Below are 24181 nucleotides of genomic sequence, written 5' to 3'. Positions count from 1 at the left end.
CTCCCCACAACAGGTGACCCAAGTCAAAAGCTTGAGCCCCTTTGGCTCCATGAGAGGAGGGGAAATGAGAGAAGAGAGGAGGGTGATGGGGGGGTAGTGACATGTCTCCCTGCCTTGCCCCTGCCCACACGCCCACCCACAGCTTCAGAGCTGTGCTTCCTGGTCAGGCATCTGTCTCCAACCATGTGGGGTCTAGGATGACAGAGGAGGGAAAACCCCAGGATGGCCCCAGTCCTGCGAGCATATACGCTGGCTCATGGAAGTGGTAGAGGGAAATAGGGGGAAGATCGAAAAGCCCCCTGGGCCGGCCTGGTTGAGCCCAGCCTCCTCTGTCCTCTGGCTGCCCTGCATTCCCAAGGACTTCCTCGGTCTCAAGTCTTCTGTTTGCAGAGACAGGGAGAACCCCTCTGTGACCCGTTCCCCTAGCCCCCCATCCATCTGCTGCTCCCCTCCTCAGGGTGTCTCAGATTCTCAGACTTGGGTTTCAGGAGACACAATAGTTACATTCTCCAGCTCTGATTGCTGCAGGCCAGGCCTCGGCTCCTCTTGAGATTGGGTTTCTCCTGCCCTGGATGCTCCTCAGTTGCAGAGAGGGTGTGTGTGTGTGTGCGCGTGTGTGTGTGCGTGCGCGTGTGTGTGTGTGTGCGCGTGTGTGTGTGTGCGCGTGTGCACGCGTGCGTGTGCAGGTGGAGGGGGAAGGAGGTGTGCCACACTGGGCAGGGCCAGGGATCAGCTCCAGAATTGGTCCTTCAGAGTATGGCACCCCCAGAACAGAGCACACCCTTGCCTGCTTCTCCAGCCTCAGGCCTGGGGAGAGCTGGGGGAGGGGAAGGGCAGGCATGCCCAGAGGGCTGGCCTCCCCTCTCCCCTACCCTCAAAGGCCAATGGTCTGGATAGAGCCAAAGGAGGTTCCTCTTAGCAGTAAGCATGCTGACCACAGCTCTCGACACACCAACTCACCCCATCCCTGCTGGACAGCATCAAGTGGTTGGTGGCATCTCTGGGTATATGTGTGTGTGTGTCTGGATGTAGAGCAAATGTGCGCCCTACTACATACACGTGCCTGGGTACGCATGTGTCGGTGTGGTGGTTCCTGCGTGCCCCTCTCAGCCCCTCCAAAAAAATGCACTCAGTCTGTGATGTGTGTGGGGGCAGCCAACCGGTGAACTACATGTGGCCTGTTTCTCGGAGAGAAGTTGTTTCGGGCGGGAGCCGAGGCGGAGCGTGTGCTGCAGTGAGCAGGAATTCCTCCCTCACCTAGTAGGAGCCATAAATATCTCCCTGTCTATGGCTGGGAATATATATATTAAAAACATGCTGTCAGTTGGAGTTTATGTGTGATTCTGGGCTCCTTCTGGCTGCTGGAGCTTCCCCTCTTAGAGCTCTGATGAAGAGGCAGAGGCCTCTCAGAAGCACACACATGTGCACACGCACACACTTGTGCAAACAGGCAGGACTGGGAGAGGAAAGGGGGCCAAAGAGAGGGAAAGAGAAGGAGAAGGAAGGACAGAGAGAGGGGCATGGAGCCAAGACAGAGCAAAATGAGACCAGAAATAGGATTCCAGAGGGAAAGGCGAGGAGCTGAAGAAAGGAAGTTGGGGCCTTTAATAAGAACTGAGCAGAGGTAGAGAATGAGCAGAGCTGGGGGTGAGACCAGTATTTCAGGGGCTTCAGGGCTGTTCCAGGAGACACAGAAGAACCTTGAGGAAGAGAGGGTCCCATGCTGCCAACCTCTGGCTGAGCCTGGCCTAGGTCTGGGTGCTGCACAAGGCCTCCAATCTACAAGCGCTGACCGGGGCGTGGGGATGACGGCAGCCATGAGGGGATGAATGGAGAGCAGCCTGGGACCTGAGAGCCAATCCCATTTCAGAGCCTTGCTCTGCGGAGCCCACTTGGTCCCACACCTAGGAAGAGTCCAGATTCATCACCTGCCCCCACACAGTCCTGCCTTCTGTCCCAAGGTGTGGATTGCACGAGTACCCTAGTCCGGAGAGGAAGACAGGCAGCAGAGCATGCGCTCACACATGTGATATGAGCCAGCCTGAAAACACCCCTCGCCACCCTGGTAGCATCAAGGACAAGTGGCAGCCTCCAAAATTCTCTTCATCCCCTAAACCTGGATCAGGCAGAGGCCTGATGCCTGCACGCTCAGGCAGCCATCCTCAGACACAGTGGCTGGACTTGGTTTCGAGGAAGCTGCATTTGACGGGCTGAGTGGAAAGAAGCTTAGAGCGCAGGAGGCACTGCCTGGCCCTGGGCACCAGGATGCAGGAACATGTCATCTCAGGACTGAACAGAGGTAGCGGTGCCTCTGGCCCCTCCGTCCTCTCTCCAGTCTGTCCAGAAAGTCAAGGCAGCCTTTGTCCCTGAAGAGAGTTGTAGGCCTGGGGGCTGGGGTTCAGTCAGGGTGGCCCCGAGCTGGGAGTGGGTGGTTAGGGTCCCTACTGCTCGGTCTACCAGGCTGGAGAGAAAGCCAAGGCCGGAAATGTTGCCAGGGGACGTGGCCCTGAAGGGCTGGGGAAGCCGAGCGACAGCCTCGGGGGCGTGGGCCGGGCGGGAGAGGATAAAGGATGGAGCCGGGCACCTGCCTGCCTGGTGCCAGCCAACATTTTCTCTGCCCGTCCACCGGCCCACAGGCCACCAGCTGGCCCATTGTCCCCAGTGAGAAAGCAGACACTGGAGGGGGGCTCCCGTGTGGCAGGAGCTCACTCATGCACGCCCGCCTGGTAGGGACTGCCAGGGGAGAGCCACCGCGTGCTGGGTTGGGGCGAGGGGAGAAGGGGGGTGGCCAAGGGAGGCGCCCTCATGTCGCAGCAGTCAGGGCTCCTCCTGTGCTGTTGGCAGGGGGCAGTGCTCGGGGCCTGTGAACAGGAGATAAAGAGTTCAGGCAGAGGGTTTTCTCTCACTAACCGTGGATTTGTGTGTTTGTTCAGCTGGTGGCTCTGATAAGCCCCATTCTGTGAGATAAAAGCCAAGCAACCATGAGGCAGGGCCTGGGGAGGGGTGTCATAAAGGGGCCTGCCTTTCTCTGTCCCAAGGCCTGGGGTTACTGCCTTCCTTCCCCAGGGAGCCTAGACAGGGAAGGGGGTCAGGCCCTGGGGTGTCATGCTCCCTGGTGTGCCAGCCTGGGGTCAAGCTCCTGGTCCCTAGGGGCTGTCCAGAGCAGGCCCCAGCCTGAGGGCACAGCTCCCCAGAGTGCCCATCGCTTCAGGAAGCTGGCCTGGCTGGCTCTTGCCTCTGGGTTGGGGGGCATCTCCTCGCCCTCCCCAGGAGCCTGTCCACCGCGGGCCCAGTGGCCTGTCTGGGCTTCCGCCAGCCCCCTCCCCCTGTCTGCCCAAGGTGTACCTCCAAGCTGACTGAGTGGACAAGGGCTTGCCCCCATCACACCCCTTACTGTCCTCTGAGGACCCAGTCACCTCATTGGGGCAGGGGTCTACTCGGTAAACTAGCTGAGGCTCTGGGTCTGGGGATGGCCTGAGGAGGGGGTGCTTAGCCACACTGAGTGGCTCACGGGCGAGCCCTCAGCCTCCTCCCTCTCTGTTTTCACTCTGCACTGGCCAGGAGGGGGAAGGGGTGCCGCCTAAGCAGGACGGCGGAGCCCCAGCCACTGCTGCCCCGGTGGCCGGGACGGCGCTTCTGCCTTCGAGCCCAGGTCCAGATTTCCAGTGTCTCTGCCTTTTGTCCCGGAGTTGAGCTGAGCACACCGGGGGCTGGCGGCAGTGACACTGTGGGGACGCTGGCTAGGGCCGCCAGCCGTAAGATGGCTGCCAAGGGCTAAAATGGCTGCCAGCAGCGCCCGGAGCACCGCCTGGAGGCGCGTGGCAGCGGGCCTCGCCCGCGCCGGATCCTCGCTCCTGCTTTCTCCCTTACATGGAGCTAATAGTAATAACATCAGTAACGTTTCAGGGCAGTGTCCTGGTTTAGAAGGATTTCCTGTCTGTCGCGCTCTCCTGGAGCCCCATTTGTCTCTGCCTCTATCGCTGGCCCACCTCCATCTCTTTGTCGGGTTCTCTCGTCTTTCTGTCCCTGGGCTGGGTGTGCGCATGCGCCTGGCTTTCTGTCTCCACCTGGCCACTTTTGAAGGGTTGAGACCACTCTTAATAGGATGGCCTCCTACCATCCCCTCCTACTCCACTGTCCCTGGCCTGGAGGGCTCTGTGGGGACTGAGTTGGTCCTGGGACAAGTGGAGCAAAGCCTTTGCAGCAAAGCCTTGACCATGTGCCCCTCACTGGGCTCCACATGCAGGTCCTGCAGCTGTGCTCTTTCTGAGCTGTGAATCTGGGAAAGGACAGCCCTGAGAGACATTAGGCTTGGGGCACTGGCCCACGGAGGCCCTCAGGTGGGCCACCTACAGCCTCAACCCCTTGCCTGCTCCCTCCTGGACCAGGTGGGGCTTGAATCAGACCCAGAGAGTCAGGAATGGGCTGAGGAGAGAGCAACAAGAAAATTCATATGCAGAGAGAGGCTGCCCTCCCCCAGGGCGTGGGAGGAAGTCCCACGGGCTCTCTCCAGAGCAGAGTGCCACCACGACAGAGAAATTGCCTGGGGTGGAATTCTCCAGCCCTAAAAACGCTGCTAGGGTGGGTGCAAAGGGAGGTGTGGAAGGACACGCCCCAAACACAAGGGGGCGAGGGGTCCTATTAGCTTATAAACCTCCATTTTCTTGATTTGTGACAGGATTCATTATTATTATCATTTGGAATTTTTAAAAAGTAAAGTCTGGCTAAAAAGGTACTTCCCTGAAGGTCCAGTGGTTGAGTCTGCCTTCCAATGCAGGGGATGCAGGTTGGATCCCCGGCTGGGGAACTAAGATCCCACGTGATGCCAGGAAATTAAGTCCATATGCTGCAAAAAAGGTTCTGCGTGCCGCAACCAAGACCCAGCACAGCCAAATAAATACGTTAAAAAAAAATTTTTTTTTTTAAGTGAAACAAGATAAAGGATGGGGGAAATGGGGCCTGAAACCATCCTGGGGGCAGCCTGTCTTTTTCCCACTGGCCACATGGATGGAAGAGGCCAGTAACTTGGCTGAGCCATCGTAGGGCCTTAGCTCTGAGAAGGCTACTGTTCTGCTCACCAGCCCCAACACCTGGAGCTCTACCTTCTTTCCCAAGTGTCTGCAGGATCCCCCCACTTCTATCTCTTGGGCCCATGTCACTCTTCAGGAACATCCTTACTATTCATTCCCCAATGTGAGTGGTTTGACTGCAAGGTTGGTAGAGGATGGCCTCCGTGGCAAGCGGGCCGGTTGTGGGGTGGCGGGTGAGACCTGGGAGGCAGGGTCACTCCAAAGAGTGGAGTGAATCCCTGGCCAATACCAGGGCCCAGTTTTCCGAGGCCACCCCATGTGGTCCCCCTGTGAGCAGCTGATTCTTTACTGAATGCCTGCCTTTCTCCTGCCCCACAACCAGCCCTGGCCCCCCTCTGCCACCCTCTCGCCAGCTGTCGTGCCCAGGCAAGCATTCTGGAGGTCCCCGTTGTGCCGCTGGCACACAAAGCTTCGAGGACCTGGGGGGCAGGGGCGGGGGGCTTTCCCAAGCTCAGCAAAATATTCACACACACACTCCACCCTGCCCCCAGTCCTCTGTGAGCTCCCACCGCACAATGGGCCCTTGTCTCAGGGCTCCTTCCGAGCAGCTGTGGCACTGGGGCATGAGACAGCCCAGACAGGCTGGCACAGAGCGGGCGACAGCATCAAGGCAAATCTCCCCCCTCCGTGTTGCCAGGCACTGCCTGTATGCATAAAGGTGAGGTGGGGGTGGCGCAGGCAGGCAGGATTGGCTCTAATTAATGAAGGGAGGAAAAGGGCTGCTCCCTCTGGAGCTTGAGTGGGGTAGAGAACGGGGGACCCCTTGGGTCCAACCCAGCTGTGCAAAAGGACAGTCGGGGGCTTCTCTCCTGGGTGCCTCCTTGCCCTGACTCTTGGCTAGGGCTGTTCACTCGTGGGCAGCTCACCCCCAGGGCACTTCAGGCAGTGTTTGGAGACTGGTTTTTGGTTGTCATAGCTGGGGTGCTACTGTCATCTAGTGGGAGGAGGCCAGAGATGCTGCCCAGCACCCTGCAGTCTGCAGGATAGCTTCCCCACAGAAGCGGCCATTCTTTCTCTCCTGGTCTCCCTGGGCTGCTCAGGAAGGGAAGGGGAAAGAAGGTGTCCATAGGGCTGGAGGGGCAGCTGCTTGCCTAGTGAGCGTGGGGCACTTGGTCTTGACCCATCCCCACCCTTTGTGTCTCCTGCAGAATCCGGACAATCAGATAGTTCAAACCAGCAAGGAGATGCGGACATCAAACCACTGCCCAACGGTCAGTGCCCCTGCCCTCCTGCCTGAACCCAGCCTCCCTGGCCTGCTGTGTCCACCACATCCCCCAACCTTCTACCCTTCTCTGCCCTCCTGGGCCAGGATGGGCCTGCCCCTGCCAATCCCTCCACTCAGCTGTCCCTTGACTGAACAGAGGCTGCTGTTCCGTGGGGGAGGGCACTCATGGGGGCATACCCCACATCCATGGAGATCTATGGAGATCTGAGGACCCCTGAGGGCCAGCCTGGAACTGGGACATGGGTTGTGGGATGGAACAAGCCGAGAGTGGGGAGAGATCGGGAGAGACAGGCAGACAGCCCCTCCTGGCCTTGCCTCGACTCACTCACCTGCCCTTTTCCCTCCTCAGGGCACTTAAGTTTCCAGGACTGTTTTGTGACTTCCGGGGTCTGGAATGTGACAGAGCTGGTGAGAGTATCACAGAGTGAGTCCTTCCTCCTTCTGGGCCAGGGTTGAGTCCGCAGGGATAAGGGTGAGGAGGTGGGACTTGGACCTCATGTAGCCCTCGACTGATGGGGTCTCAGGTGGGGAGGGGGCAGACAGACTTCCTGGGACACTCTTGGCCTCACTGGCACCAGGCTCGATGGAATGGAGGCATTGGAGAGCCCCACCTCTAACCTCCACTGCTTTGGAGGGAAAAAAAAAAAATCGTAACCAAGGAATCTTCCCAACAAGCTTCAGCCAGGAGGTTTCCTCAGCAGCATTCACAGTGAACTCACCCCAGGGCTTCCGGGGAGCTGCTCCCGGCAACGAAACAGGTGCCCATACTTTCCAGACCTCATCACACTCTCCCTTCTTCCCAGCTCCTGTTGCAACAGCATCAGGGCCCAACTTCTCGCTGGCAGACCTGGAGAGTCCCAGCTACTACAATATAAACCAGGTGACCCTGGGGCGGCGATCCATCACCTCCCCTCCTTCCACCAGGTGAGCCCCATGCCCCGGCCTTCCCTCAACCCCCGAGACATCTCAGGTGCTTTGGGCAGGGTGCTTCAGCACATTACCCTCTGTTGAGGGCACTGGCTCCAGAGCCAGGGCCTGCTCTGCTGCCCAACCCCTGAGCTTTGTGCTGACACAGGCACTCAGCCTCAGGGACACAAACTCAGAGGCCATGGCTCTGCCTGGAAGGTGCTCCCTGTGGGGATTGGAGAAGGCCTCTCTCCTGGGGGTGTGACCTTTGAACCCAGACAAAGAGGGGCGGGTACAGGCTTAGGGTGGAAGCTCCAGGCAGAGAGAGCAGCCTCCATTCCAACTGAGGCTGGGCAGGCCAGCAGAACTATCCCACAGTGGGCTTCACAGGCCAGAGGGGTCAAGTAACAGATGCTGGGGATATGTGTTCTAGAAAGACTTCTAGAAGCAGTGTTCATGGGCGGGACAGTTAGAGGCTCTCCCACCAGGCTGGAGGGGAGGAGGGCCTGAGTCAGGTGGGGGATGGGCCTGAGAGGGAGGAGTGGAGTTGAGAGCTGTTTGGGAGGCAGGCACAGTGGACCCCGATCAGGGCCAGTCATGCAGGACAGGGTGCGATCCTGTCCCTTTAAAAAAAAAAAAGATTGAGCATTTTGGTTCATTGTGTGGTTCAAGTATTCATTTCGATATGTTAGAATATTACATTAAAATGTTATGATATTTCCAGTTAATTGTATTTCAATATAAAATAACATAGTATCACAGTGACTGAGTTTTGCGTCACCCCCTGGTGTTTTGTCCCTGGCCAGTGCCTCACTCACCTCCTCTGGCCGTGGGAGCTGATGGAAAGTAGAAGGCGGGCTGAGGAAGCAGCTGAGGGTTTGGCTCACTTCTTTGACTTGGGTAGCTGGGTAGATGACGGTGGATGGTCTTGTGGACTGAGAAGGGGCTCGAGGAGGAGGGGGGGTGGGCTGGGCCCTGGGGGCTCTCAGTCTGACCTGGGCGGAGGGCACACAGCGCGTGCCCTGAGCTGCTGCTGGCAGCGGGCACCTGCTCCCCACACGGAGGGCTGTCAGTGCAGGCTTCCTGGGTCTGGGTCCCAGTACAGCCACTCGCCTGTGGCCCACCTGACCCCTCTCCTCCTTCCCCAGCACCACCAAGCGCCCCAAGTCCATCGACGACAGTGAGATGGAGAGCCCTGTCGACGACGTCTTCTATCCTGGCACGGGCCGCTCCCCAGCAGCTGGCAGCAGCCAGTCCAGCGGTTGGCCCAACGATGTGGATGCAGGTATGGGCGCCACCGCAAGGCCCAACCTGGAGCACAGGCGGTGTGCAGCCTCCTCTCCCCCTCAGTTTTACCTGGCTAGCCTCCCGTGGTGTTTCCTGCGGTCGGCAGCACTGCCTGTCCTCTCGCAGCCCGCTCTTCCAGAGGGGCACAGGCCTGGAGAGCAGAGGCAAGCGGGCAGGTTGTCACGTGTGGGCAGTAGGACCCACCGGTGTGGCAGAAGGAGAGCCCCGGTCCTGAGCCTCTGGAGCCCTGCAAGGGGGCATGGCTTCCTCCTCAGAGTCTCCTTGTCCTCCTCCATCTCTTGGCATTTCTTCAGGGAGGTTGCCCCTGCTCCACAGTCTTCATGGTTTAAAGCAGTTTCTCAGACTGGGCATTCTTGAACATTCCAGGGCCACAGCATTGTCTGCAGGGGGGCCATTTTGTGCCCTGTGGGGTGTTGGAGCAGCAGCCCTGGCCTCTGCCCACTAGATGCCAGTAGCAAACCTCCTTACTAGGTGTGATGGCCAGAAAGGTCTCTGGACATGGCTGTGTCCTGGTGGGGACAGAATCTTCCTAAAGTTCAGAACCACTGGTCCAAGGAGGGGCCCAGCTTCACAGAGAGGAGCAGAGCCTAGTAGCGAGTGAGGAGAATTGTTGCCAGGCCTCTCGATCCTCTCACCAGCCCCTTCCTGGTGAGAGGAGGGGCTCACCAGGGGGGCTCTCCTGTTCTGACAAGGGGTGTGGGCACACCTGGAGAGGCCAAGTGGAATAGAGGGAGAGAGGGAGGGGTGTGTGTGTGTGTGTGTGTGTGTGTGTGTGTGCACGCACGTGTGTGGTGCACAGGTGTGTATAACGAGGCTGCCTGCAGAATGCTTCTGCCTGACATGTCGTTGGTGCAGCCTGTGTGTATCTTCCAGGTACGGGGGTCTTGGGGCCAGGTAGCACAGACCTCTATATGAGATGTGTTCGTTGTGGTTAGGCCTGGGGATGGAGGCCTTGTTCTGTGTTGCGGGAAGATGAGGGTCGACCTGATAGTGTTTTCCTTGGTATCTTCCAGATGTTGCCATACCAGGAAGGGCCAAGCAGATGGGCAGGGGCCAGGACTGGGGGAAAGGCAAGACTGAAGGGCAGGGAGGAGCTTCCGCTCCCCTGCTGCCCTAGATGCAACCTCTGGCTTTCGCTCTCTGCAACCTGGGAGGAGGAAAGGAGGACTCACTTCCAGGCCCCGGGCTGAGGGAGAGGGCTAGAGCGCCAGCAAGGCCCACCCTCTGCCGACCATGCTCCTGCACGACTCTGGGAGCCCCTCCCCGGGTGTTCTTATGGCCAGCAGGGATCTGAGCCAGCCCAGCACAGATGTGGCCCTGGGGGAACCTCTGGAGGGGCACAGAGAAGGGGTTGAGAGGCCCTGAAGAATCCCCAGCTGAAGTGAAATGTTTCCTCAGGGACTGGTGTGCCTGGAGGGCTGTGTCCACTGCTGGCTCCTGAGGCATGGGCTGCCGGGGTCACTCCACCCAGACCTGGCTCCTGGGAGCTTCCCCTCCCCAGCTCCTTCTCTCTCCTTTCCCGGCTGTCTGCTGTCGAGCCTGCCATTTCTGCTCCTGCCGGCAGTCCCCCCACGCATGGCCCCATGTCCTTCTGTGGCACCTCCAGCTCCCTCGCTTTTCCCCTCTTTTCCTCCATACGCACCCCCTCTTCCCACCAACACTGCGTTGTTTCCCTGTTCTGGGACAAATCGCCAATTAAGCAGCCCAGCTGCAGGACTAGGAACAGCTGGGGAGGTGCTGTGTGGCCAGGGGGACAGCTGTGTGCAGCTGGTGGGGGCGCTCCCCCCACATCGTGCCAGCTATCAGGTGGCACACAGCTGCTGCCAGATAGCACCTCTGCTGGCGGCTGGGAGTGTGCCCTCCCCACCCCACCCCCGTGCTTCAGACAGCTCTTATTTCTCTCTTCTGCAGCACCCCCCTCCCACCCCCAAGACACACACCCCACCCAAACTGATTCGATTCTTGTTCCAAAGATGGCAGCTCGGGAGACCTGCCCCGACTGCACCTTATGCTCCCAGGAGAGGAGACTGGTTCCCCTGGGGGCCCTGGCCTGGGAGCCCTGCTTTGTCTTGGCATGTTGGATGTCGAGCCCACTGGGCGCAGACATGATCTTGGTTGGCATCATCAGGCTGTTAGAGGCGAGCTCAAATGGGGCGCTCTCTGTGTCCCTGTCTGTTGCCAAATGCCACCTCCATCTCTGGTCCTGGGAGTAGAGCAAAACCCATGAATGACCCACCCTGACAGTCTGACCTCTGGGTGTCTGACCAAGGGCATCCTTTCCTGGCTCCCTCTTCCCCAGCTCCCACCCAGGCCCTCCAGCCTCCTCCCTGCTCCCTTGTCAGATTTTGTTTCTCCACCGTGCTCCGAAGGGCCCATGGCTGTGCTTTGCCTTCCCATAAGGAGCCCTGGCTTCTTCCTGGCAGAAGGGGACCTGTAGCTCAGGACCCCATGGAGTAGACCCCAGCCTGCCCCACCTCAGGGGCCTCCTCACTTTTTTTTTTTTTCCTTTGACTGAGATTTTAGTTTCTCTAGTGGAAGCAGAGTCTTAGCCACTGGACCCCCAGGGAAGTTCCTGAAGTTCGCCTCACTCTGAAGCTGCTCCCCAGGGGTCCTCCTGCACACCTTCCCTGCCCTCTGGCCCTGCCTCCACGCTTTGATTCTGTGCACCTTGGAGCTCATAATCTGTTAGGGGGCAAGATGGCCCCCCTTGCTCACGCCCTGCCCAGCGCACCAAAGGGCCTGATTTCCCTCACCTGTTAACAGCGGATGGTCTGCACTCAGGGCCTGAGAAACAGGGCCTCGATCAGGCAGAGGAGGCTCCGGGAGCCCTAAAGGGAAGGGGGCAGCCAGGAGGGAGCTGAGGAGAGAAGGAGTGAGCTGCTGGCTTCCTGCCTCCCCTGCTCCCTTCCTGGCCCAGCTAAACCTGCCCCGTGTTGCTGATTCCTCCCCTCAGGCCCGGCTTCTCTAAAGAAGTCAGGAAAGCTGGACTTCTGCAGTGCCCTCTCCTCTCAGGGCAGCTCCCCGCGCATGGCTTTCACTCACCACCCGCTGCCTGTGCTTGCTGGAGTCAGACCAGGTGAGAAATGGAGGGCCCGGAGGGGGGCAGTGGGGGTGGCAGAGGAGCCCTGCCTGAGGGGTAGCTGGCCAGGGAACCCTGAGTGACAGCCCCAGCTCTCTGAACTGGCCGTGGTATGGCAGTGGGTGGGCGTGGGGATGGGCCCTCCCTCCACAGCAGCAGCAGCTCCTCCAGGCCCAGGCCGGCCCTTGGCCCTGCTCACCTTGTTCCCCCACACTCTCCCACTTGCCTCTCACACCCCATGTGCCGGGGTGCACACCTGCTTGTGCACTGTGTGTGCGTGTGAGGACATGTGTTTGCTTATGCTCGTGTGAGGGTGCTGTGTGCATGCATTTGATGCACGTGTGCTCGTGTGTGTGTGTGGACGTGTGCACACGTGGGTGCTGTATGTGTGTGTACGCGTGACATGTGCACACACGTGTGTTTTGTGAGGCCTTGGGCCCACTCCTCCCAGCTCTCGCCTCCTGCCAGCTGTGGATGGGAGAGCACAGGCTTCTGCCCTCATTCCAGTTCCTCTCTCTCGGTGCCCAAAAGTGCCCAGGATCTGTTTTCCCTGGCACCAGCCCAGGTTACTCCGAGGGACCCTCAGAGGGGCCCAGGCTCCCTGCTCGAGGCCTCCTCGCTCTTTTACAGAAGCGAAGGGCTAGGCCAAGGGGAAAGGAAAGGAGCCGGAGCCGGCCGGCCGGCTGCCTGCTGGAGGCGGAGGCGGGGGCGGGACTCTCTGCTCCAGTCTACAGTCTGGCAGAGAGAGAGCTTGAGGGGAGGGTGCTGCCAGGCTCTGGAGGGGATGGAACCAGGTGGGAAACTATGGGAGCCTCTTCCCTCTCGAGAGAGGCCTGGGCTTTTTCTGAACACTGCCCTGTGTCTGCCCGCCACCTCCTGGGCCCTTCCGTAGGACCCGGACGGTTACCCTCCTGGCTTCCTCCTCAGGGCCTCCTGGCTGGGAGCCAGCAGAGGGGCAGGGCGTGGTGGCCGCGAGGTGGGGGTGGGGAGCTCAGGCCCTCCGCACAGGCAGGGGAGGGTGGCAGGCCCCGCTCCACTCAGCTTTTATGAACTCCAGAGAGAAGCCAAGTTTCTTTAGGCCCCTAATGAAACCGAGAGCAAGAGCGAGCTGATTGGAAACAGACAGGATAGGGAGGACTTGGCTGGGGAAGAACTGGGGCCTGCTCCGGGGTGGGAGTTGTGCGTCCGAGGAAGTGTGTACGAGCCATGGGGCCCAGGCACAGAAGAATGTGACCTGGGGAGCCGCAGCCAGGTGCACACCCAGCCTTATGCAGGACATGTGTGTGTGCTCTGTGGAGGCCCCTCTTGCGCTGGCACAGGGCCGTGTGTTTGTCCGGAGCCCCACCAAATGGTCTGCCTGCTCCCCAAGGCTCTCACCCAGGCCCTGCACCAGGGAGAGGTGTGTGAGGCACTGACTTTGGCGCAGAAATGTCAGGGAGCACCTGAAATTTCAGTCACCAAAATTTATAAATAATATTAAATGCAGTGTTCTAAAAATTAAAACAATTGCAAAAAATACACGATGAGCAAATATCAGTATTTTAAATAAAAGGACTGACCTTGTAATTGCATGACCCTGTCTCACCTCACAGGGCTTCCCAGGTGGCGCTAGCGGTAAAGAACCCACCTGCCAGTGCAGGACGTAAGAGATGTGGGTTCCATCCCTGGGTTGGGAAGATCCTGAGGAGGAGGACTTGGCAACCCACTCCAGTATTCTTGCCTGGAGAATCCCATGGACAGAGGAGCCTGGCGGGTTACAGTCCATGGGGTTGCAAAGAGTCAGACACAACTGAGCACGCACGCACATCTCACCTCACCCTAACTCTGGCCCTGATTCCAATCAAACTTTATTTATAAAGAGAAGCAGCTGGTCTCTGGGCCATCCCTAGTTTTGCCAATTCAACTTTTTTAAATATTGCATTCAAATGTTATTTACCTTGATTTTACTGAGTGTTTTTGGCGCCATCTTACACACTTTCACACTAGCAGTCAGCGCCTCACTCTCCCCATCCTGGTCCCTGCCCTGCTCCTGCCCCATTCTCTGGACCCAAAGGGCTCTGACCAGCAGGGCTCCTTGTCTTCAGCATCCCTCGCCACGGCCTTCTAGGCCCTGATGATGCCCTTTCCTTCCTGCCGCGTGCACGCAGGGAGCCCCCGGGCCACAGCGTCAGCGCTGCACTTCCCCTCCACATCCATCATCCAGCAGTCGAGCCCGTACTTCACGCACCCGACCATCCGCTACCACCACCACCACGGGCAGGACTCGCTGAAGGAATTTGTGCAGTTTGTGTGCTCGGATGGCTCAGGCCAGGCCACCGGACAGGTGAGTCCAGAAGACCCCACGAGCCCCCCTACAGCTCATCTTTGCGTCTGTCTGTCTGTCTCAGGGCTCACAGGGAGAGGGCCCCAAGGCCCGGAGCCCACCTCGGGCTGGAGCAGCCAAGAGCTGGGACCACCGAACACCTCAGTCTTCTGGGTCCAGGAGCAGGGCTCCACGTGTCCGCCTGGTGCCTCTTCATCCCGGTCCAGAGGGCACGGGGCAGTGGCTGGGCCCGCCTTCCTTGGGCTCTTCACCCTCCTCTGGTCTTTCCCCGTAGCAGGAGTGGACCAATGATCTGTCCAACCCGGGCCCAGACCCCTTAGCTCCTGACACCCCTCTTAAACCTCAGGGCTGCAAGGATTTGATAGGTTCTAGACCAAGGATTCCCACTACTGACACTTGGGACTGTTCGTTCTCTGTGGTGTGGGAATGTCCTGTGCACTGTGGGGTGCTGAGCAGCATGCCTGGCCCCCACCCACTTGATGCCAACAACACCGCCCTCTGTCCAGCTGTGTTGATCGTGACCGTCTCCAGATTCAGTGTGCTTGGGGGTACCTTCCTCATCCCCAGTGAGAAGCCCTTGGGAGAGGGCAGGTTTCCTTCTACAGGCTGTGTCATGAGACTCCTGTTGGCGGGACTGTTAACGAGGGGTTCTCAGGTCAGTCACTGTTCTGGAATAAAGTCTTTCTGCTCCTCAGCCTGGGAGAGAGACGGCTCCCCATGGAGCTCTGTGGCCCACTGTCCTTTTCCATCAGCGAGCCCTAGAGCAGAGACACAGATCCACTGAGCAGAGAACTATCCCCAACGGTAGTGAGCCAACCGTGACCCTTAAGTGGGACAGTGGTCCTTGTTTAGTTCCTGGGAGACCATTCCAGGTTGGGGCATGGTGATTTCTGGACCTCTGGGAATGTTCTGGAACTCCAGCAGCATACTGTACTATAAGAAGGCCCAGCTGCTTGCCTCCCAGTTGGTCCAGCCTGGAACTGCACTGTGAGAGGTCAGGTGTGGCGGACACTCAAAGTGCCCTGGCAGGGAAAGGCATCCGGAAATCGGAAATCGGAGCCAGAAGCCGCCCAGGGAGAGGGGCGGCGGCCCTCAGCTGTTCAGCCTGATACTGCCGCAGGGCGCTTGCGTAGTGCTGGTGTCTCGATGTGGGGCAGGGCTGCGGCTTGGCCCCCTTGTTCTTACTGTCCAGGACAGAGACCAGTCTTCTTCCTTCCCTCCTGCTCTTCTCCCCTTTCCCGCTTTTCTCATCTTTTTTTCCCCTCTGCCCTGCGAGGGTTTCTTTTGCTGGCTCTGCAGCTCCTTGGCACATGCACAGTTTTGCCCACCTCTCTGGACAAGCTCTGTCCACTTGTAGGGGTATTGAGGGAAAAGTGGACACAATTCGCAACAGCTCCCGTGCTTCCTTCAGAGATGCCAGCGGAGTCTACGGGAGCTGCCAGCCTGTATCCCAGCCCCAGGGGTCCTGGCTTCTGAAATCTGGATCAGAGGGGCTAGGAGCCTTGCTGTTCCTGCTTCTCAGCTATGAGGGCAGCTGGGGTTTCAATTGAAATGTGACCCACCTGGGGAACCGACTTAACCCAGAGAACCAAAGCTAACCCTCAAGAGTGTGGGTCAGTCCATCCCTGGGCATCCTGACAGCCAGGTCCTGAGCCTCCCCCTTCACTTGAGCACTCAAGATCAAGGGCTCAGGAAGTCCATGGCCGTCCAGTGGTTATGACTCCACGCTTTCATGGCCAAGGGCCTGGGTTCAGTCCCTGGTCAAGGAACTAAGATCCTGAAAGCCATGTGGCATGGCAAACAAAGAAAAGATCAAGGGCTCCTTGGCCTAAAAGTTCTCTTCTCAAGGCAGGTGCTTGCTCTGAGTAGACCATTGACAAAAAGCTATTTATTGACAGGGGAGCAAACAGCCCCTCTGGTTAAAGAGAAAGTCTAGTTTGGCTGGAGAACAGTCTCTATAGGTTCCCTCTTGTGGCCTATTGTGCCCAAGAGTTGGGTGTGGGGTGGAATTCTGCAGTGAGCCTGCTCCTTGGGGCCCAATTTCTGAAAGGAAACTAGAGATGGCACCATGGTGTGGAGGAGGAGCCAGAGGCCCTGGGCTCTGCAGCTGACCTGGTGGCAGAGGGTGGGGGTACTGGACTGTGCTTGCACCACGGTCACCCCAGAGTAGTAGTTCTTAGTCTTAGCATGTGTGAGAGTGACTTGGAGGTGACACACAGGTGGCTGGGCCTCATCTAAGTCTGACTCAGCAGCTCTGGTGTGGGATATAGAATCTGCATTTCTCCCCAAGTTCCCAGGTGACGCTGCTGCTTCTGGTCAGGGGACCCACTTCAAGAACCACTGATGTAGAGACTAGAGGAGTAAATTATAACCTCCTGAGAATCAGAAGTTATGAACCATCTTTGCAGAAACTTACATGCATACAAAATTTTACAGTGTGCAGAATGGTTCCCAGGTACCTCTTAGACCCCAGTGTAAGTCCCTGACTGAGAAAATCAGATCAGTAAAGACCAAGGCCAAATGGAGATCCACTTAGAGCAGGGGTCCCCAACCTCTGGGCTATGAACCGGTACCTCCTGTCAGATCAGCAGTGGCATTAGATTAGAAATAAAGTGCACAATAAATGTAATGCACTTGAATCATCCCGAAACCATCCCCTTCTCCCCCCGGTCCGTGGGCAAATTGTCTTCCATGAATCCAATCCCTGGTGCCAAAAAGGTTGGGAACTGCTGATTAGAAGACACGCAAAGGGCAGAAAGAGAATGTCCAGTTAGCTGTATTTCTGGCATAGAGAAGAGACTGCCAAGTGAGCATGATAGAGAAGATCCAGGGACTGATGGGAGGCCATGGCTCTGGGAGGCAGAAAGCCTGGTTCCAGCTCAGCCTTGCTCTCCAGTTGCAGAGTGGCCAGGCCCACATCTTCATCTGTCAGATGAAAGGGAGGTGCTATCCGAGCTTCTAGTTTACTTCTAAGCTCTTAACTCACGAGGTCTTAAGGCACCACAAAGTCCCAAGATCTTGAGATTTTTAAAACTTCAACTCGTACCCCAACCAGAGCGGAGACAGCCTAGCCTGGTTGGGACTTGCTTCTAGAATCTCAATGTTGTAAATCAGCAGCTTTCCATGTCTGGCCGTATCGGGCTAGGATTTGTTTTGTCAGATGAGATTAGTGATTCAGGTCCTCCTGGGGGGAGACAGGCTCTTGAGGAAGCAGAGGCCACCCTGTGGGAGCAGGGGCTGCCCAGAAAGCTTCTGTGTCCCAACCACCCCTGGAGCCCAAGCTCAGGACAGCCTGGAGAGGAGTGAGGCTGTGATCCATTGGGATCGTTCTACTTCCTGCCCTGATGGAAGAGCAAGATAGGAACCAGATAGGCTGTGGAAATGAGGGAAGGCAGTTGCCACTTCTGTGTCAGCATCACCCTGCAGAGCTGGCTGCATGATGTTGCTTGGAACCAACAGCCTGACTGGAGAGACATTTTACGTCAGATGTCATTGTAGCTATGGAAGGTTTTGGGGCACTGGGGTGTCTGAACTCCTTTGGATTTGGGAAGAGGGTTGATAAGTCTATGGGTCCATGGAATCAGACAGACATGGCCATGAACTTCAGGCCTTTCCCATTGCAGCTGGGTGACTTTGGCTAGAACGCTTAACCATGAGGAGCCTCAGTTTCCTCTGTTGTGAACGGGAGAGAGTGGAGCTTCCCTTCTCCTAAGGATTCAGCACCACTAGCCTGTGGAGCACTGGGTCTTTGTCCTGGGGGTAGCCCTGTGTGTTATAGGGTGGGTGTCAAGCAGCATCCTCAACCTCCACACCCTCAAGTTGTGTCAACCAGAATGTTTCCAGACACTGTCAGTGCCCCTGGGGGCAGGCAGAAACAAGAGCCACTGCCTTTCAGGTGGTTGGAGGACTGGACACAGCCTGAGTGAAGTGCCTGGTTCAGTGCCAGGCGCTGAGCTGAAGAGCACACTGTCCGCAGAGGGGAAGCCCTTTGGAATCTCATTTTCATAGTCCAGGTGAGACCAGTCAGGATAGAAGGATGACAAAGCTGGAGACAGAGTAGGGGTGGACTCTGCAGGGTTTGCTAATAGGAGGAAGAGCCTGTGAACCTCCCATGGCCTTAAACCTGGGGGTGCTGGGAGGACAGAGGTTTGAGCCACAGGAGAGAGGCCAGTTTAGGATGAGGAGTTCTGGCCTGGCTCCCATGAGCCCAGGCTTCAGGTGGTCATAGAGGGCACAGCCTGGAGCAGCAGGAGGCACAAGGTCCAGGGAAGCTGTGTCTGTGGGAAGCCAGGGACCTCTGTCCCTCTCTGTGGGGCCGGCATGCCCTGAACCCCAAAGGCTGATGAACACAAGACCACACGTCGGGCCTGGAGGGGGAAACTCAAGTTTAAGGCGCAAGAGGGAATAATGGACAGTTCGTGGCTCTGGTAGCTGGTCCTGGCTTCTGGGGGAACTGGGGCTGCCAGCAATGGGTTTTCTTCTTGGGCTGCTCTGTAGCAGATAGGCTAGCATCCACTGTTCTCAGGCACAGGCCCTGGCTTCCCCCCGAGGCCATGACACTGGGCACACGCTGGTGGGCCTGTGGGCCTTGGTTGGGTCAGCTGATCCTACCCCAGGAGCCCACCCAGGGGAGGCACGTGTGTGTTTTGGGGGAGCACAGGGAGTAAGCTGGTACATCTTTGCTGCCATAGGAGAAAGTCTTCAGAGTGTGACAGTTCAGAGCGCAGCTGCTTATATAGTTAAATGGCAAGGTTTGGTACCTAAAACCTGTTCCCTAAGAAATAACAAACCACCCGTCGGACATCCCCCTTCCTCCCTCCCACCACTTCGAAAGAGGACTACGGAAAAAAAAAAAAAGAGAAACACCTGAGAGACCAAATAGAGGCCTCACGCCCTCACCAGCCCTGCGCCCTGGAGGAGAGAACCCCACCCCGCATCTTCCGCCGGGAGCGCCACCGGCTCTCAGGAGCGAGCTGGCGTGTCCGCGCAGGGGAGCGTGTGTCTGTGTGTGATGTGCCTTCATGCGTCACTCTATTTATGTTGTTCGCAGCCCAACGGTAGCGGCCAGGGCAAAGTCCCGGGGTCATTTTTGCTACCACCGCCGCCTCCAGTGGCCAGACCTGTGCCCCTTCCTATGCCTGATTCCAAATCCACCAGCACTGCCCCAGACGGCGCCGCCTTGACTCCTCCGTCACCTTGTAAGTGGACGATGAAACCAAAACCACAACGCCCAGCGTCCCCGGCCCGTCCAAACAGTTTCCACTGCAAACAGAAGAGCCCCCTCTCTCACTGCCAAAGCCCCCAACCCAGAGTGCCTCCCGCCCCGATGAGGACAGGGCTGAGCCCCCCGACCTTGGCCTCCGGGGCCTTAGTTGCACCAGCCAGCACCCCACGAGCCCCCCTGCCCGCCCGCTGCTCCCAGCTGGGGCCCCTGGCCCAGGCCCCTCCGGGGGGCGGGAGAGGGAGCACAGTGGGGGCACCCAGGCCAGGGGTGCTGGCCAGAGTGGGCGGGGGGAGGGGAGGCACAGCCATGCCATCTTCATGCCTAACTGCTGTTTTTTTCATTTTTTGTTTTTTCGTTTTTTGATTTTTTTGTTGTTTCGTTGTGCCCCTCCCCTTGCACCAAGAAAATTAAATGTGACCACAAGGCGACGCCACCACCATCCCCTTTTTGCCTTGCCCCCCTCACCTCCATTCTGGGCCCCTCAGGCCTCTAAAGTTGCAGCAGGCCAGCCCCTGATCCCCTCCCCTCCAGCCTTCAGTCTCACATTTGGTTTCTCGTTGTTCCTCTTTTTTTTTTTTTTTACCCTCCCTCCCATCCCTCCCCTTTCCCTCAGTTTCTTCCCAGGTTGGATGTTCCAAGGACAAGGAAGGGCTCTGGACCTTGGCTTACTTCATCTCTTTCTCTCTCTCTCTTTTTTTTTTTAAACCGATGACAAATTTTGTCAAAGGGAAGAGAAAAATCTGAGTTGAGAGGCCCCAGCTAGACCCGACGACGCGTGAAGGACAGGAGAGGTGGAGGGTGGAGAGTGTGCCGTCTGTGGGACTGTGGGCGGGGGGTGGGCAGTGCTCTGGGGGCTGGCAGGCTGTGGACCAGGACTTGGGGACAGCGGCGGAAGGGGTGGCCCATCTCACCACTCTTCTTGGCCTCGCGCTCTCTGCCTCACCTTCTTTTTTCATGGTTTGAGTTCTTTTCCCCTCTTCATCCTCTTCATGTCATCTTCTCATCTGCATTTGCCACAAGACACGAAGTCATGGTCATGGTCATTGGAGGTGGGTGGGGTGGGAGGGGGCCAGGCTGCAGGGTGGCTGGGGGCCGCTTATGGACAGAATCTGGTGAGCATGGGGTCCCTGGGGTGTATCCAGTGCTGGGAGGGATGGGAGGGGGACTCCCAGTTAGCTTGTGACACTCCTCATCCTTTCTGGGGACTTCTTCCTCCCAGGATACAGGGCCGGCTCCTTTCCGTAGGGCTCCAGCCAGACAACCCAGAAGAGCTCCAGAATGTTTGGCCCGTTTGCCCCCTCAGGCCTCAGAACAACTGCCCCTGCTACCCATGCCCTGGGGCTTTGCCAGACCCTCTGGCCTCCTCCTTCTCTGCACATTGGCCTATCTTGGTCCCTGGGAACTGCAGCACCATAGGAGCTGGCTCATCCATCAGAGGAGGAGAATGCCTGCCAGGCCTGAGCCCTGCCACCCCTGTGCCTGAGCCAGCAGCCAGCTCCCAGACCCTCTCTGACCTGTTCCACCCAGCTTAGCCCTCTACTGGGACCCTTCAAGTTTCCCAAGCCACGGGCCCAGTCCTTGGGCCCAGGGTGGTAAGCGGTGCAGCACCCAACCAGGCGCCCCTGTTGGAGGGGTAGCCCGGCTGAGATGCCTTCTCCCAGCAGGGTGGGGCTGTCCCCAGAGCTCCTGGGCTCCCTTTTCTCCAAAACCAAGAGGCCCAGCAGGAAAGCAGGGGTTCTCACTTCAGGTGCTCTGGGAGGAGGGGACAGAACTGGGTCCACAGGGCCTCAGCTAGAGCCTCCAGGGCTGCAAAAGAGTTTCCCTGGCTGCGGCAGATGGAGTGCCAGGGCTGGGGGACTGCGAGCTCCTGGTCAGTGAGAGGATAAGGAGGCCCCTCTGGCCTGGCCTTCCCGCTGCCAGCCTCAGCCCAGGCAGCATGGTCTAACCCAGTCTCTCCCTCTCTCAGCAGCCCTAAGGGGCAGTGCCTGGGTGGGCCCCCAGTCCTCACAGGGTCTCTCCCTCTCTCCCCTGCTCCCCACAGCATTCGCAACGACAGGCGCCTCCTCTGCCAACCGGTTTGTCAGCATCGGACCCCGGGACGGCAACTTTCTGAACATCCCACAGCAGTCTCAGGTAGGAGGCCCTGCCCACCACGTGGACACAGGCAGGGGTGGGGGCCTTCTGGTGTTCTGGAGGAGGCCAGGGTCCTGGGGGCAGTCGGGAGAAGAGGCCGGGGCAGGGCTGGAGGGCTCAGGCTTTTGCACGCCCAGCTGAGCCTGCCTCCCCAGGCAGCCCCCAGGCCCCCTGGCTAATCAGCTAATTGGATAATTAGCTCTGACAGCCCTGGCCCTGGGGAAGGCAGCCAAGGACCCAAGGCTAGAGGCGCTCTGGGCCAGGCCTGGTGGAAGCAAACATGGAAGTGGGAGGCTCCATCAGGAGAACAGGGTCTGCCTGGTTGCTTTCTTTCTGCTCTGGGGCATGTCCTTGCCCCTGGCCCTCCCCTCTCCTTGGATTTGGGTGGGCCACGTGCCCAGAGACTCTGGCACTGGGGGTGAGACAGGGCCCAAAGCTGCCCTGGAGGTACCTCCCCCAAGTCCTGTGAATTCTGTCAGAGGAGTGGCCAGGCTGTTGGAGCCCCTAGTCCTGCTGCCATCTGCCCCCGGTTCTCACGAGGAAATGTCCTCCCTAGCCCCGCTGCTGGAGGCCCCTGGACCCGGCTTTGCACAGGCGTCTTTGCACCCTGGTGCACGCAGGCCTTCTGCCCTATTCCTGTCCCTAGGAGGCTGGCGCCCGCCTGTAGAGCCCAGGCCCTCAGGGCACAGGGAGGACCAGCCCCAGGAGCAGGGCCCAGGCAGCTTTTACAGGGTGGGGCTTCTGGGGAGTGAGAGAGAACAGGCAAAGATCTTTTACTTTTGCACAAAAACACCGCCCTGTGAGCCCAAGTCCTCGGAAGCTTCCTTAGCCCCCGGGCCACCTCTTTCAGCTCCCGCTCTCTCTTTGCTCTGAGGCCCAGGTCCAAAGAAAGTTGGTGGATGGAAGTTTTGTGTGTGTGGTTTAAGGTTTTGTTTTTTTTCCCTTTTCCTTTCCCTCCCTAAAAAAAAAGCCAAAAACTTTGTCAGACTTCAAACTTCAGAGCTCCCTAGTGGCAAGGAGGGGAGGGGAGGAGAACTTCAGCCCCCTCCAGCTTCCCACCCCCTTTCCCCAGAGTCACGTCTGACCCGTCTGGTTTCCAGGAGCAACCAGACATGATGTAACACCCAGATGAACTTGAACTTGGGGGTGTTGAGAAGAAAAACAATGGCTTCGAGCAGGGGCTGGAGCCAGCCCCCTCCGCTCTGTGCCAGGGAGGCTGCGAGAGCCCTGCTGGTAGAGGGCAGGAGGGGGTGCCAGTGGAAGGGACAGCAGGCGGGCCTCCCCTCCTGGCTTGGGGCTGGCACCAGGCGGCAGGGCTCTAGTGTGCCTGCCTGCCCACCCCCCCTCCTGCTGTCCGCCCTGCAGCTCTGACTGTGTAGTATATTCATGCTTGCTCACTCTCGGGGACCACTGCCACGAGCCCTCCCTCCCCGTTCACCCCATTTCCGCCTCCACATGCTCTCCCTGCTTCACTTTCTCTGTTCACTTTGGTTGGATAGTGGGGCCAACTCAGAATCTGAGGCAAGTTTGGGAAACATTTTTTCTTCCCCTGGTTCCTACAAGGAGCCTTGGGGCCCAGGGCCCTGAGCAGGCAGGTGTGTCTGGGGATGGGGGTTGGGGGGCCAGAGGAGTTGGACAAGCTGATCAGGGAGCCCCCAGGCCTGGGGGCAGGCAGGCTGCTGCAGCGGGTGCAGGGGGTACAGTGGGGGGTGGTTTCCACAGTAACCAGTGACTTTAGCCGATCTCTGGAGCACCAGATGGAGAGAGAACAATAGAATGAGGGAAGAAAAGAGAATTTTAGCAATTTTGTCATTCCCTGGGCAGCGCTTTTTACTTAGTTTTAATCAATTTTGGACCTGGCTCACGAAACAGGGAGGGGTGAGCAGAAAAAGCCACTCCAGGCTTGGCAGCAGACCTCCCGTTCCAGACCCACGGGGCGGCGCCAGGGTGTCCCATTGGAGTCGTTTTTGTCCCTAACTCTAGGCCTGGAACCGGAACTGGAGTCTTCCTCCACTGAGGGGGCCCCTCAATCTGAGCACTGGTGGTTGTCCCCCCACCACTGCCGCCGTGCACCTCAGAAGACCCCTGCAGGGGCCAGCCTGGGGTCTTGGTCTGGCCTGCCATGGGCAGAGGGGCCAAACAGGCCCTCCCTGTCCCGTCATCCCAGCCTCTTCCCGCTCAGGAAGGGGGGAGGTGGGCTTACAGCCAAGGAGGTGTGTAAAGGTGCCAGTGTAGTCTCCTTGGCATCCCAGGGAACACTTAACACCTGAGCCTGTGGGGACCAGGGGCTCACCCAGGAAGCACCCCTCTTCCTCTGGCCAGAGGCCTGCTGCTGCAGCTGCCCTCCCCCAGCTGCTCTGGGAAGGCCTCAGTCCTGGCTTCCGCCCACATCTTACCAGACCCCCCTGTGCCTCCATCTGGCCTCAAATCAGTTGATGGGGTTGGATTCTGGGTAGGGGCTCCAGGGGCTCCCCCACAGGAAGGGAGGTCTCCTCTGTGCATGTTGTCCACACGTGGCAGGAAGGGTGGTGTCTTCACCTGCCAGTAAATGCGAGCAGTGCCCCCAATCACCATGGCAACTCCAAACCCCCACATTGCCAAGTACTCCCCCATCTGCACTGTCTAGTGTGGTAGCCACTGGCCACATATGGCTGTTTAAATAACTAGAGAAAAATTTAGACCCTTGGGCACACTAGATGCATTTCAGGTGCTTAGAAGCCATGTGTTGCTAGTGGCCACTGCATCGGACAGCACAACTAGAGAATATTTCCATCATCACAGAGTTCTAGATGATCTCCAAGGCCCTTTCTTTCTTCCTTTTTCCAGTTTTGTTGAGATAATAATTGACAGATAGTCTTGTATAGTTTGAGGTGTACAACATAACGATTTGACT

At 58.2% G+C, this 24181-nt stretch overlaps 1 protein-coding gene across 10 annotated transcripts in view; it reads left to right on the top strand.

Moving 5' to 3' along the window:
• NFIX (nuclear factor I X) overlaps nucleotides 1-24181 on the top strand; it is a 105143-nt gene that overhangs the window by 75309 nt on the left and 5653 nt on the right. For 5 of the 10 annotated variants that reach the window (XM_081504435.1, XM_081504436.1, XM_081504433.1 and 2 more), the window contains 7 exons: nucleotides 6239-6301; nucleotides 6665-6739; nucleotides 7119-7239; nucleotides 8370-8506; nucleotides 11483-11605; nucleotides 13756-13931; nucleotides 21197-21288. In XM_081504435.1, coding sequence (XP_081360561.1) covers nucleotides 6239-6301; nucleotides 6665-6739; nucleotides 7119-7239; nucleotides 8370-8506; nucleotides 11483-11605; nucleotides 13756-13931; nucleotides 21197-21268 — 767 coding nt within the window. In that variant the 3' untranslated portion in view covers nucleotides 21269-21288. Of the gene's footprint in view, nucleotides 1-6238; nucleotides 6302-6664; nucleotides 6740-7118; nucleotides 7240-8369; nucleotides 8507-9542; nucleotides 9600-11482; nucleotides 11606-13755; nucleotides 13932-18981; nucleotides 19130-21196; nucleotides 21289-24181 lie in introns of all 10 variants that reach the window. The other 5 variants (XM_081504429.1, XM_081504428.1, XM_081504427.1 and 2 more) reach the window with 3 other exon arrangements.

Source organism: Giraffa tippelskirchi, chromosome 6, assembly GCF_054371585.1.
Source record: "Giraffa tippelskirchi isolate mGirTip1 chromosome 6, T2T-mGirTip1v1.2.pri, whole genome shotgun sequence".
Taxonomy (NCBI): domain Eukaryota; kingdom Metazoa; phylum Chordata; class Mammalia; order Artiodactyla; family Giraffidae; genus Giraffa; species Giraffa tippelskirchi.
This window is presented reverse-complemented; position numbering and strand designations above follow the sequence as displayed.